This window comes from Peromyscus maniculatus, chromosome 20 (assembly GCF_049852395.1).
Source record: "Peromyscus maniculatus bairdii isolate BWxNUB_F1_BW_parent chromosome 20, HU_Pman_BW_mat_3.1, whole genome shotgun sequence".
NCBI lineage: Eukaryota > Metazoa > Chordata > Mammalia > Rodentia > Cricetidae > Peromyscus > Peromyscus maniculatus.
The window spans coordinates 53274520-53288402 of NC_134871.1; the positions used below are offsets into that span (position 1 = coordinate 53274520).

At 49.1% G+C, this 13883-nt stretch overlaps 1 protein-coding gene across 3 annotated transcripts in view; it reads right to left on the bottom strand.

Moving 5' to 3' along the window:
• The window catches only part of Efcab6 (EF-hand calcium binding domain 6), a 203392-nt gene that overhangs the window by 89608 nt on the left and 99901 nt on the right, over positions 1–13883 (bottom strand). For all 3 annotated transcript variants that reach the window (XM_042264721.2, XM_042264722.2, XM_042264720.2), the window contains one exon: positions 824–934. In XM_042264721.2, coding sequence (XP_042120655.1) covers positions 824–934 — 111 coding nt within the window. The remainder of the gene's footprint in view (positions 1–823; positions 935–13883) is intronic.

Consider the following 13883-nt stretch of genomic DNA (forward strand, 5'->3'; position numbering starts at 1 on the left):
TTTCTTCATGGCTAATCAATAAAGTTCACACAGAAGTGACTCCTGGGAGATAAAGTCTAAATTTTCAAGCTTCATCTTAGTCTTTGATTTGTTTTATACTTCTGAGGTGCCTCTACAACTTCCAGTTAGAAGGTATAACAGGGCCAGGCAGTGGTGGTGCACGCCTTTAATCCCAGCATTGGAAAGGCAGAGGCAGGAGGATCTCTGTGAGTTCGAGGCCAGCCTGGTCTACAGAGCAAGATCCAGGACAGCCTCCAAAGCTACACAGAGAAACCCTGTCTCGAAAAACCAAAAAGAAGAAGAAGAAGAAGAAGAAGAGGAGGAGGAGGAGGAGGAGGAGGAGGAGGAGGAGGAGGAGGAGGAAGGAGAAGTTACAACAGACATTTAGCAGGAAACAAACACTGGTTCCTAAGGCAAGAAGAGCAGTAAGAAAGCAGGTTATCTCCCTCTCCATAAAACACACAGCAGGTGTGTGCTTGTACACCGTCTCCCGGGGACACACTTGGAGTGGAGGGACCCCTGTGAGCAGGTGCTGTGTGTGCTGGGGGAGCCTTCGAGCTCTGGGTGTGTGGCCCCACCGGTCTTACCCAGGCTCCTTTTTCTCTAGAAACTGGAACAAGAAGGCCACCCCCACTGTTTAAGGATACTTTAAGCATGAAAAGTGAATGCAAAATTATTTCTGAACTCTAAAACGCTAGGTGAAAGTTTACAATTAGTCAATGGAGACAGTTGGTCATTGAATAAATGAAAAAACAAAAAAAAAGAGTTTGCATCATCTCTGACCCAATGCACAGTGCAGTTTGGAAACTGGTTTTAAACATACCTGCTTCTCTTCTTCAGGGGAGCTGCCTTAATGACGTCCAACCCCTGCCGCTCATAAAACGTCGTTAAAAACTGCTTCCAATTGACTTTCGTGGTGGTTTTAAGTCCAAATCTGCATGAAACAAAAACAACAGTTTTTCCTATAATACCACATGGATTAGATACTTAATACTGAGTTGAAAACCAGCTACTATGAATTTATATGAAGTTCCAAATCTAAGGCAAACAAAATCGTTCTGTAGAAAAGCACCACAGATTGATTCTTTAAAAACAAGGGGAAATCAGAGGATCTTAACACCCTGTGTCGCCACATTCCGTCAGTGGTGGCAAGTTCTGAAGGAAGAAACAAAGGGATTCAGTTAAAATTCTGATGTTCACAAAATGATCTTTTCAAACTCATTACTTGAAGCATTCAGTGACCTTGGTCGGCAGGATGATAGCTTTTAAAGGTCCAGTGACCTTAGCGTTGGGGCCTGTCATTGTTTACTGTACATATACAGAGAGGACGGTTCAGTGGTCAGGGTAGACTTTGCAGGCTGGGGGATAACTCGGCGGTAAGGTATTTAATTAGCATTTGCAGGGCCCTGGATTTAATCCCCAGGCCTGCAAAATAAATAGCAGTAATGATAACAAGTAGAGACCTTGAGATGGAAGGGTACCCTTGACTGTGTGGTCGGCCTAACACCAGCACATGAACCTTTCCTTATAGTGGAGAAAGCCACTGACATGCAATAGTGGGGCACTGTGGCTAAGAAGCTATGAGCCAACACATGCATGGGACCGCAGGAGCTGGAAAACCTGGGCTTCCAAGGGTCCTGCTCATACCTACACCGTAGCCTGCATTGGGCGTCTCCTGCCATACATTAGGATGGTGTTTATGGCACTAGAGGCACCGGACTTAAGGCCTTTGCCATGGCAGCAACATAAACCGGTACACAATTTTTTTAAATTATTTATTTTTGAGATTAATAGTACATAATTTCCTCCTCGCTTCTCTCTCCGAACTCTCCCATTTACCCTTTCTTGCTCTTTCAAGTTCATGGCCTCTTTTTTTTTTTTTCATTAATAGTTGTTACATGCATATACATGTATGTATACACATACACATTCCTAGATATAACCTGTACAATGTTACTTGAATGTATGTTTTTGGGGCTGACGATTCGGTAGTGGATAGCCAATTGGTGTGCTCCTCCCTGGGGAAGACTGTTTCTCCCGCTCTCAGCATTCTTTAGCTATCTGTAATTCTTTGTGTAAGGTTGAGGCCTCATGGTCTTTCCCCTGTCCACTTCGGCATGTCTATCGTTGTCCTGGTTCAGCTCATGTTTAGGCAGTCAACGCCTGCACCCGAGGCGCTGGGAACATTACGGAAGAGAGGGAGGGAAGACTGTAGGAGACAGAGAACTGGGGAGTTTGCTGTGAGGATGTCTCTGGGTAATGTCAGGAGCTATGCCCATAAAGTCTCACCAGTACGACAGCATAATTAAAGCTTTAGTAAGAATAAACAACTGAAAAACTGGTCCAAAGTGCGTTTCTAAACTGACGTGGTCCTGTGAGTCAGGGCCCCCAAATCATGGAGTTGAAGATGCCAGTGGGAAGACCCTGGAGTGAGATCAAGTACAAATCTCTGCCCCTTCCCTTGCTAGCATGGAGACCTTGGACAAGTGGCTTCCTGTACTAACTGTCACCTGTGAACCCACAGCAGCGATGGACAAGGAGGCTCTTAGGGATGAAGGTAACAGATGCGGTGCAGGGTGGGTAGCGCTCAAGTGTCCGATCACGCGTAACCTCAGCTTCCTATGTGGGTCAAACACTAATATCACACATCCCTCCATCGCAGGAGGACAAAGAGCCCACACAGAAACATCACAGCTGAGATGCCAAAGCCAGCACAAGGCAGGCTGCTCTGCTTTACAAATCTGCACTGAAAAACTCGAATTCTTCACTTACAGCAGTGGTTCTAACCTTCCTAATGCTGTGACCCTTTAATACAGTTCCTTACATTGTGGGGACCCCCAACCATAAAATTATTTTCATTGCTACTTCATAACTATAATTTTGCCACTGTTGTGAATCATAATGTAAATATCTGTATTTTCTGGTGGTCTTAGGTGACCCCTGTAAAAGGGTTGTCAAGCCCCAAAGGGGCTGAGACCCGCAGGTTGAGAACCACTGGCTTACATCGATGCTATTTTAAAGTACAAAGAGCAGAGGGGCTTTTGGCCTGCTGTGAGCCTGCCCTCAGCACACGGGGTAGAACGAAAGGTGCCTGCCATGGTTCTAAAGCTGAGCCAGGTGACCAGGCCTCGCTCTGGCCTTGATTAATTTCACTCGCCTCTGGGTGTTTTCTTTTCATTACTGTCTGCAAAAATACCCCGAGGACTGTCACCCCTCACAGCTGTCCACTGTGGGACAAGAACAACCTGAAGGAGTGATTATTGTCTTTGTCCCAGAGGTTTGCAGACCTGGGCAGCATCTCCAGCCAGGGGATTAAGGTCAGGTGTGGCATTATGACCCCAAACCTTCACTTGTGATGAAGTGCCCACCCGTCTGTGGTCACCATGTTCTGCACGAACTACATCTAAATCTGCCATGAGGCATCTTGAGGCCAAGAATGCCTGTGTTGTGTTCCCATCTGCTACATCACTGTATGCAAATCAGTTCTCTGCCAGCCCTGCCTCCCACTCACTGACTTGTGCCACCTGTGGCAGCAGGCTGGGCCTCTGGTGCAGCAACAGTCCACTGCAGAAATGCCATCACCACCGACAGACACTGGACAACTGGTGCCTGTCTCCACCATAAATATTCCAAGCGAGAGCGGGCTGGCTGGTCATAAAGGGTAGGGATGTCGGGGGAGGGCTACTGGTTGGCTTGAGACAGGGAGACCCAGGCCTCACTAAGAGCCTCTGTTTAAAGTTAAGAACTTCTGAGAATGTTAATTGCACATTGAACCTATGATCTATGTGCATGCGTGTGCGCGTGCACATACCCACACCCACATACATACACACACACACACACACACACACACACACACACACACACACCCCTTGATGTGATCCGTTTTGTGCTCTTCGAACAATCTGAACTGTGGGGGACAAGCCATCAGTCACCTGAATGGCTGTTGTCAGATCTCTGCCTGTGCCTGGCTGCCCCCAGTGGGAGCTCTGGGTAACCAGACCCTTGGAAAACATCTGGACTGCTTCCAGAAGAGCCAGCTGTTCGAACTCATCCACTGTCACTCTGAGGGACACTTCAGGCCAGCCCTGGAACTGACGTCCTGGCTCCTGCTCCAGACAGACACAACGGCATCAGCCATCCAAAGCTCTGTGTAGGATAAAAGCTCTCCAGGAATGCTCCAGGCCCGCAGCTCCAGTGTGGACTGCTGAGAGACCCAGCCTCATGAACTAAGTGGCTATCAAGTTCTTGGCCTCTCTGGTGTAAGACAGCCATTGCTGGATTACCCAGACCACATGATGCAAGCCAATCTAATAATCCATTTTAACAGATACCGGTTTCATTCTATTGTTCAGCTCCCTTAGAGGACATTGTGTAAGTCGTCAATATTACATATTTTCATGTCAAATTGTGTTGTTCTAAAAGACTGATGCAGAAAAGCCACGCAGTGGCCATACTCTACACAGAACAGAACTTAACAAAACTCAACACACTCAGTAAGAATAGAAAAGAAATTCCTTATAAATCAACGAGGACATCTACGGAAAGCCTGTGGCTGCCCTGATGTGCACAGGATTAGGAGTCAGGGAGAAGGACGACAGAGAGGAAACATGCCTCAGCCAGTGCAATGAGGCAGGAGAGAGATAAGACGCACAGGGACTGGGATGGTGGGAGAGACGGAGAGATGGTCAGGACTTGTGACGGTCAGACTAAGATAACATCAGGCGTCTACAACAAAACTCTAGACCAATAAGTCAGTAGACTCATTAAAAACACACTGTTCAGATTTAATGAACATTCTTACTTGTATTTGTGTGGGTGAACAACAGCTCAGTGGTTAAGAGCACTGACTGCTCTGACAGAGGCCTGGGTTCAATTCCCAGTACCTACATGGGGGCTCACAATCATATGTAGCTCCAGTTCCAGGGCATCTGGAACTTCTTCTGGTCTCCATGGGCATCAGGTACACATGTGGTACACAGACATACATGGAGGCCAAATGCCCATCAGCGTAAAATAAAATAATAATAATTTAAAATCACTTGGATTTCTAATTATTAGCCACAAATAGTTGGAATTATATTTTTTTTCTTTTTGAGACAAGAGTCTCACTGTATAGCCCAGGCTGGCCTGGAACTCACAGAAATCTATCTGCCTCTGCCTCCCAAATGCTGGGATTAAAGGCATACACCACCACATCCAGAAATTAATTTTTAAAAACTCCATGTTTAATTTTTTTTTTAATTCTGGAGAGATGGCTCGGCTGTTAAGAGTGCTGGCCGCTCTTTCAGAGGGCTCAGGTCTGGTTCCCAGCACCCACATCGGGAGGCTCACAACCACTTCTAAGTCCAGCCCCAGGGGTCATGTGCCTTCTTCTAGCCCCCAAAGGCACTGTACCAATGGGCACACACCTACCCCCCCACACATACGCATCATTAAGAAGAAATCTTTTTAAAAACACCAGCGCAATTGAACTGGTGTGTGTGTGTGTGTGTGTGTGTGTGTGTGTGTGTGTGTGTGTGTGTGTGTGTGTGGTAGCAGTGGTAGGAGAGGGTGGCTGATTACAAGGGGCAAGAGTAAAAGCCACGGTTGTCTGCTCAGCAGAGGGAGCAATCACACAATGCACCCTTGCCCAACCCCATCCAACTACACAATGGAGAAGAAAGACATAGAAGTTAGACTTCATTAGAGCCAGGGGGAAGGGGGTGAACACAGAAAGAGAACGACGTCCATGAACACACTTGAAAAGGAGCTACATAAATATTTTTAACAGAAAACAATGGGCTGATGAAAGGGCTCAGGAAGAAAAGGCACTTGCTGCCGGATGGCCCAGGTTCAATCTCTGGAGTGGAAGGAGAGAACCGATACCTTCAAGTTGCCCTATGACCTACACACACACACACACACACACACACACACACACACACACACACACACACACACACACGGTGGGGGGGGGAGGAAACAACAGGAGATGAAGAACAGGCAAATCAAAACACGAGACTACGCTGCTGACTATCAATTAGCAAGGATTCCAACGCCCTGTGTTAAACGCCTGCCAGGACGCTCCTGAGCCTCCCCTGCTAGAATAAATTAACACCTTTCTGCGGTGCATTTTAGCAGTATGTAATATAAACCTTAAAATGGTTCAAGCCCTCTGACTTGAGGGATGACGAGATGTATTTCGGCTTCTTAAATAGAACGAAAATGCTTCTGATGCAATATTCTGTGAGAAAACAGACCGTAATTACACCTCAGATGTTTCCGGCTAAGAATACATGTGAGTACGTATATATGAGTGCGTGTACTCACAGGTTCTGAAATGGAGTAGAAGACGTACTAGCAACAGCTATCTCTGGCTGTATTAGCAGTGGCTATCGCTAGCTATTATGAGCCCAGGTAATCTACTTTTCCCTTTACGGTTTCCTCGTTTCCCTGTTTGGAACATGCATGGCCCTATAATTAACACGAATAAACACAGCTTTCAGAAACAGAACATGCTTTCCCTAGGATTTCCATGGAGAGCACTATGAACCACAAAGAGACAGTAACCCTCCACACCGGGCTCTGGATCAAACCCTGGGTCTTGAACAGACAGTGGGCCATATTCCTGAAGCTGGCTTTTGTCCTCTCTCAGGTACTCGTGAATTCTTTACTGCTCCAGGCAACCCTGCTCTGGACCCTGAGGTGAGAGCCAACACCCTGCTCCCTGTTTTCCCCTCCCTAGGGGTCAGGGTGGAGACTTAGGACAGCAGTTGCATCCACCATGTAGAGGAAGAAACACCGGACGCATCACACTGCTCAGAGTTGCTTGTTGGCTGGACAGCGGCGACTGTCGAAGGCCGCAGCAAACAGTGGCAGGAACAGATTGGTCACATGCGTCCAGGCTCCTGAGGGCTTCACTAGGAGGACACGAGCAGGAGTTCCGTGCAGAATCCAGCACATGTACAGCAGTGATGAGAACAGGAGGAAGCCAGCCAAAGGAGAGGCCAGAACCGCCATGGCTGACACTGTCCCCTCTCTGGTGCCTAAAGCTTCAACCTTGTCCCACTTCCCCTCTCCAGTCACTGTCACCCTTTGGGCAGCCTTGTCTGTGCCTCCTGCCTGTGAAACCAGCCACAGAGCCTGGGAGCTGGGGGGTCTGCACCGGTGCTGCTGGCCTTGACTCTGTTTCCTTGAAGCTGCTCAGCAGCAATACTGTAATGAGTATCACACGTTCTCTCTCCAGCCTTCAACTCCACTGCGCTCCCTCCTACATACGGCAAGCCTGGAAGGCCCTTCCCTCCACAGAGAGTCCAGGGTGACTGGTGTCCTAGGTGTACACAAGGCCCTCTGCCTGGCCCTCTAGCTTCTCGGCTCTGTGCTCTCAAGCCGAGTACATGTGGCCCATCAATGGGTAGTCCTCTGGCTCCCACCAGGTTTTCTGATACCTGGGCATGAGCTGAGAGGCAACCACAGTATGTATTGCTTGGCTTCAGAGGCCATGTTTCTTTGGACTCCTGCTCCTCACCACACACCACCGAATGATCAGATGCTTCATAAATATGAGGATGTGTGGCCATAAAAAAGTGCCCACAGGTTGCTTAGGTAAGACCAAAGGACAGCCAGGTGTACTTGGCTCTGGAGATCTACACAGAAAGCCCCAGGCAGAGTAAATAGATGCTGGAGTTGACCCTTCTATGTAGGAATGTGTGGCCTTTGCCCGAGACACAAACACAGCCTAGCACTCAGACCCAGAGTTCCTGGATCAAGGATGCCTCGGGTACCCATGAAAAGCAAGCTTGCAAAACAGCCAAGACTACAACTGAGTTTCCTCCCAGCCTTGTCCAGATGCTCTAGGGCATCTCATTCAAGCCAGGCAGGTTTCTCCACCATGGACCAAGGTGATTGCACAAAGAAAGGACACCCCAAGCAGCTGGGGTGTCAGCAAACAGGGTTCTGAAGGCTGATGATCATGGAAAGCCACAGAACCAGCCAGGATGATGACCGTGGAAAGCCACAGAACCAGCCAGGATGATGACCATGGAAAGCCACAGAACCAGCCAGGATGATGACCATGGAAAGCCACAGAACCAGCCAGGATGATGACCATGGAAAGCCACAGAACCAGCCAGGATGATGACCATGGAAAGCCACAGAACCAGCCAGGATGATGACCATGGAAAGCCACAGAACCAGCCAGGCTGATGATCATGGAAAGCCACAGAACCAGCCAGGATGATGACCGTGGAAAGCCACAGAACCAGCCAGGATGATGACCATGGAAAGCCACAGAACCAGCCAGGATGATGACCATGGAAAGCCACAGAACCAGCCAGGATGATGACCATGGAAAGCCACAGAACCAGCCAGGATGATGACCATGGAAAGCCACAGAACCAGCCAGGATGATGACCATGGAAAGCCACAGAACCAGCCAGGATGATGACCATGGAAAGCCACAGAACCAGCCAGGATGATGACCATGGAAAGCCACAGAACCAGCCAGGATGATGACCATGGAAAGCCACAGAACCAGCAAGGATGATGACCAAGGAAAGCCACAGAACCAGCCAGGATGATGACCAAGGAAAGCCACAGAACCAGCCAGGATGATGACCAAGGAAAGCCACAGAACCAGCAAGGATGATGACCAAGGAAAGCCACAGAACCAGCCAGGATGATGACTGTGGAAAGCCACAGAACCAGCCAGGATGATGACCAAGGAAAGCCACAGAGCCAGCCAGGATGATGATCGTGGAAAGCCACAGAACCAGCAAGGATGATGACTGTGGAAAGCCACAGAACCAGCCAGGATGATGACCATGGAAAGCCACAGAACCAGCAAGGATGATGACTGTGGAAAGCCACAGAACCAGCCAGGATGATGACCAAGGAAAGCCACAGAACCAGCCAGGATGATGACCAAGGAAAGCCACAGAACCAGCCAGGATGATGACTGTGGAAAGCCACAGAACCAGCCAGGATGATGACCACAGAAAGTCACAGAACCAGCAAGGATGATGACTGTGGAAAGCCACAGAACCAGCCAGGATGATGACCATGGAAAGCCACAGAACCAGCAAGGATGATGACCATGGAAAGCCACAGAACCAGCCAGGATGATGACCAAGGAAAGCCACAGAACCAGCCAGGATGATGATCGTGGAAAGCCACAGAACCAGCCAGGATGATGACCATGGAAAGCCACAGAACCAGCCAGGATGATGATCGTGGAAAGCCACAGAACCAGCCAGGATGATGACCAAGGAAAGCCACAGAACCAGCCAGGATGATGATCGTGGAAAGCCACAGAACCAGCCAGGATGATGACCAAGGAAAGCCACAGAACCAGCAAGGATGATGACCAAGGAAAGCCACAGAACCAGCAAGGATGATGACCAAGGAAAGCCACAGAACCAGCAAGGATGATGACCAAGGAAAGCCACAGAACCAGCCAGGATGATGACCACAGAAAGTCACAGAACCAGCCAGGATGATGACCAAGGAAAGCCACAGAGCCAGCCAGGATGATGATCGTGGAAAGCCACAGAACCAGCAAGGATGATGACTGTGGAAAGCCACAGAACCAGCCAGGATGATGACCACAGAAAGTCACAGAACCAGCAAGGATGATGACTGTGGAAAGCCACAGAACCAGCCAGGATGATGACCAAGGAAAGCCACAGAACCAGCCAGGATGATGACCATGGAAAGCCACAGAACCAGCCAGGATGATGACCAAGGAAAGCCACAGAACCAGCCAGGATGATGATCGTGGAAAGCCACAGAACCAGCCAGGATGATGACCATGGAAAGCCACAGAACCAGCCAGGATGATGATCGTGGAAAGCCACAGAACCAGCCAGGATGATGACCAAGGAAAGCCACAGAACCAGCCAGGATGATGATCGTGGAAAGCCACAGAACCAGCCAGGATGATGACCAAGGAAAGCCACAGAACCAGCAAGGATGATGACTGTGGAAAGCCACAGAACCAGCAAGGATGATGACCAAGGAAAGCCACAGAACCAGCCAGGATGATGACCAAGGAAAGCCACAGAACCAGCAAGGATGATGACCAAGGAAAGCCACAGAACCAGCCAGGATGATGACCACAGAAAGTCACAGAACCAGCCAGGATGATGACCAAGGAAAGCCACAGAGCCAGCCAGGATGATGACCAAGGAAAGCCACAGAACCAGCAAGGATGATGACTGTGGAAAGCCACAGAACCAGCCAGGATGATGACCACAGAAAGTCACAGAACCAGCAAGGATGATCACCATGGAAAGTCACAGCAAGGATGATCACCATGGAAAGCCACAGAACCAGCAAGGATGATGACAATGGAAAGTCACAGAACCAGCAAGGTCTGTTGGGTAGCACAGAGGCTCACAGAGGCGATGGGTAAAAGCCAAATCCATTTCCCAGAAGGCCCCTTGAGATTACAGGCTTATCCTGGAGTTGCTACACCAGCTCCAAAATACATCATGAAGATCTGGATTGTCGGTCGGTGTGGAGCCTTTGCACTGACTGGTGTGTGAGACAAGAGCAATAGTGAGAGGATAAGCCAAGAGGGATCAACACCTCACACCGGGTTGCTGCTGAAGCATGAAAAGATGTGGGCTGGCTCCTGCCATGTTTCTACTGAAGTCATCTGGTTGGCTAATGCAAAAGCTGCTTGGGCCTGGGACAATGACTGTGGATTACTCTATGTGGAGTGAGGTAATGATGCCAGTCACACACAGAAGTCCACGAGGCCCTGACAAATCCTGTGCAGCTGTGAACAATTTTCCAGAGCCTCACAGCAAAGGTTCCTTCACATGGCAGGGACAGCAGTGGACCTTCACATTGCCTTAGAACTGCTGACCCACCTGCTTTTTGTGGGAATAAAATGTGAAGGGACTCTCGCACTCACAGAGCCGTGCCTTGTTCTCATGGGCCACAACCATCACGCTGGACACTTGTAAGAAATGAATAATTGTGGGGGCCATTTTCAGTATGAGCTGCTCTAAGTCCTCAGAGAATCATGGGTAAGCAGGAGGCGTGAGGCCCACCTTCCCCAGCGGGCAGTCAGCACCTGCTTCTCTAAGCTCTGTCAGCTTACCCTAGGTTACAGGCAGTCTGCTGTGTAACAGGTCATGGGTCAGAAAAGGAGGGACTCTCCAGCCCCAGGATATGTGTTAGATAAAGTTTTGTGACCTGAACCAATAGGATAAGGAATCTGGGGGGAGAGCTGAGCTAGATACTGAGAAGACTGTGCCTCCTAGAATAACTCACGACAAGGAATTCAGGGGTTAGAAGGGTGTGGTTAGGAATCTAACACCATCATTTTGTGCCAGTTCAGGTTCACTGGCCACTTTTGCCTGCCCTCTAAGCTGATTTCGACTTTGCAAGGTCGCAAAGCAAACTGCTTTGCTTTCGCTACCCTACATCTCCAGTACTCTCACTATGAAGTAAGGATCATCTCGAATGAAGGAAAAATTACCCTGGAGGTTGTGAAGAGATGGGAGTCCAAAGGGGTGGAGAGGATGCCATGAAACTCAAGGGCTCCATCATCCTGTAAAGTGCCTAGGGACTTGGGGTCTTGGAGATCTGAGTCATGCTGGATGGAATTGTCCCTTTAGAGTCAAAGGCTGCTGGTTCTTGTGCCACTTATCACAAGGGGACGCATGCTGGAGTGGTGCCCCGGGGTTGGTCCAGTGATTCTGATCATTTGCATAAGGAGGCATCTTTGCTGACCAGTTGCAGATGGTCTAGGAAAGAGGGAGCCTGCTAACCAAGACCCCCCATGCCACTGCCTTTCACTTGTTTCTGGGCAAGGGTGACTGTGAGCAGAGCAGCTGGGAACACTCAGGAGTGGGTGCTTGGGAGACAAAGCCAGACAAGATCTGCCCAGGTGAACACAGACCGTGCTGGTAAGATCAGAGATATTTAGACCATGTCTGGTTTCCCATGATGCTCTGAGTCCAGGGCAGACAGCAGTCAAAGATGCCTTCAGCTAAAAGCAAGAGAGATGTGGGCACAGTTCTGTGGACCAAGTGACCCAGCACTCCTCCTCACAGACACTCATGACTCTCCACCCCTAGCCCAGGCCCCTAGTACAGGTTACCCACAGTAAAATCCAATATGGCTTCCCTTCATAGGGATGGATTCATCCTAAGTCTTTAACATTCACCATTGAAACGGAAGAAACAGGGTTAGGAACAAATAAAACTGACAGCATGGGGAGCCAGCGTCCTCTCTAAAGCCGCAATGGAAAATAAACAGGTTGTCTTGGTTCAATGGATGGGCCACTCCCGACGGGATCTACAGAGAAAGGTTTGTGCAGAGCAGAAATCTAAACTGATGCCACAGTACAGGGAATACAGGTTGGATCGAATTATGAGCAATCATTTAAGGTCTGGCAGATCAAAAGCAGCTGGGTAACAGGACTTGCTGTCAAGCCTTGTGACCCCAACCCACATGGTGGAAGGGGAGACTGACTCCTGAAAGTTGTCCTCTGACCTCTACATCTGCCGTGCAATGAGCATGCGGGCAAGTGTGCATACACACCACAGACACACACACACACACACACACACACACACACACACACACACACTCAAAAAAAATTATGGGTGAGCTATTTTAAAAACAATGGAGAGAGAGAGGGGATAATTTAATAAGCAGCAACAGGAAAATAAATCATCGATTTGGAGAAAATTTTTAATTTGAATATCCAATTTCTATTACAATGGATTGAAGTGTTTAATTCTAAGAATGAGACATGGGCTACAGCAAGCTCCTAGCCCAACCTGGGTAGGAACAATGAGTGACAAATTTTAAATGACAGAAGACATTGCGCAAGAGAAGATGGATGTGTTTGATTATATTAAAACACAAACTTTGAGATACTGAAGTATCGTGTTAATGAAAAGGAAATAGCAAGCCGAGAGAGAGCTCTTACACAGACAGGTTCTCTTTTGATGCATACGTGATTATAAAGAATTAAACCTGAAGGTGGTGAAATTCACTTTAAACCCTTCCGTTTGGGCCATTAGCCCACTAGGACACGAGGAAGGTTCCCACCGACGGAGGCAGAGGCACAGCAGGTTGGCACCTGGAGGCGGCCAACCTCAGTGTCAGCCCCAGGAAGACAAATTAAGACAATAACAGGGCACCGCTTCGTGCCTCATACATGATCAATATTTAAAATGATGTTAATGATGTGCAGCTCGGGAGAGGGAGCGAAACTGGAACACTCACAGCACATGATGGCAATGCACACGGCTAGGGTGTTGTTCTACAAGGACAGCTGAGCAGGCCTGCAGAAACTGCACGCGGTGATGCGTGCCCTCGGCCCACAGGAAGGTCAGCCAGCATGAAACACGCTGTGCAGCAGCAGCCACAAGAGAGATCTAGTCTAAGAAGGTGGAAGGAGAGAACCGAGTCCCCAAAGCTGCCCTCTGACTTCCACATGTGTGTGCCCACGAGTCTGTCCTCCAAGCCACACAGCTGCCATCTTGGGGAGGTCAGCCGCATCCTCTTACAAAAGGTCCTCCCAGCTGGGCTTCTTGACTGTTTGCACCCCGATGGAGGAGCGGGGTGTTATGAGACCCTCACCTGAGTATCCAGACCCTACCACCTGTCGTTGGCAACTCTGCCCTAACCGTACATGATAGCCGGAGAGCTAGAGTGTATAGGAAAGACTAGCGAAGAGGGCTTCATCTATGTGGGTAAGGGAGAGCCCTCACCCCTGCGGGACAAAGGCTTTTCAGGAGCTGCCTGTTGGGGTAGGCACACCCACACCCCTGCATGTCACCCCTCACCTACGCTCTGTAGGAGGCCCTAGAAATTCACTGGTTCCACAGAGTGAACTTGGGCAGAATCATGCCTTTGTTTGTCCTTGGGGCCTTAGA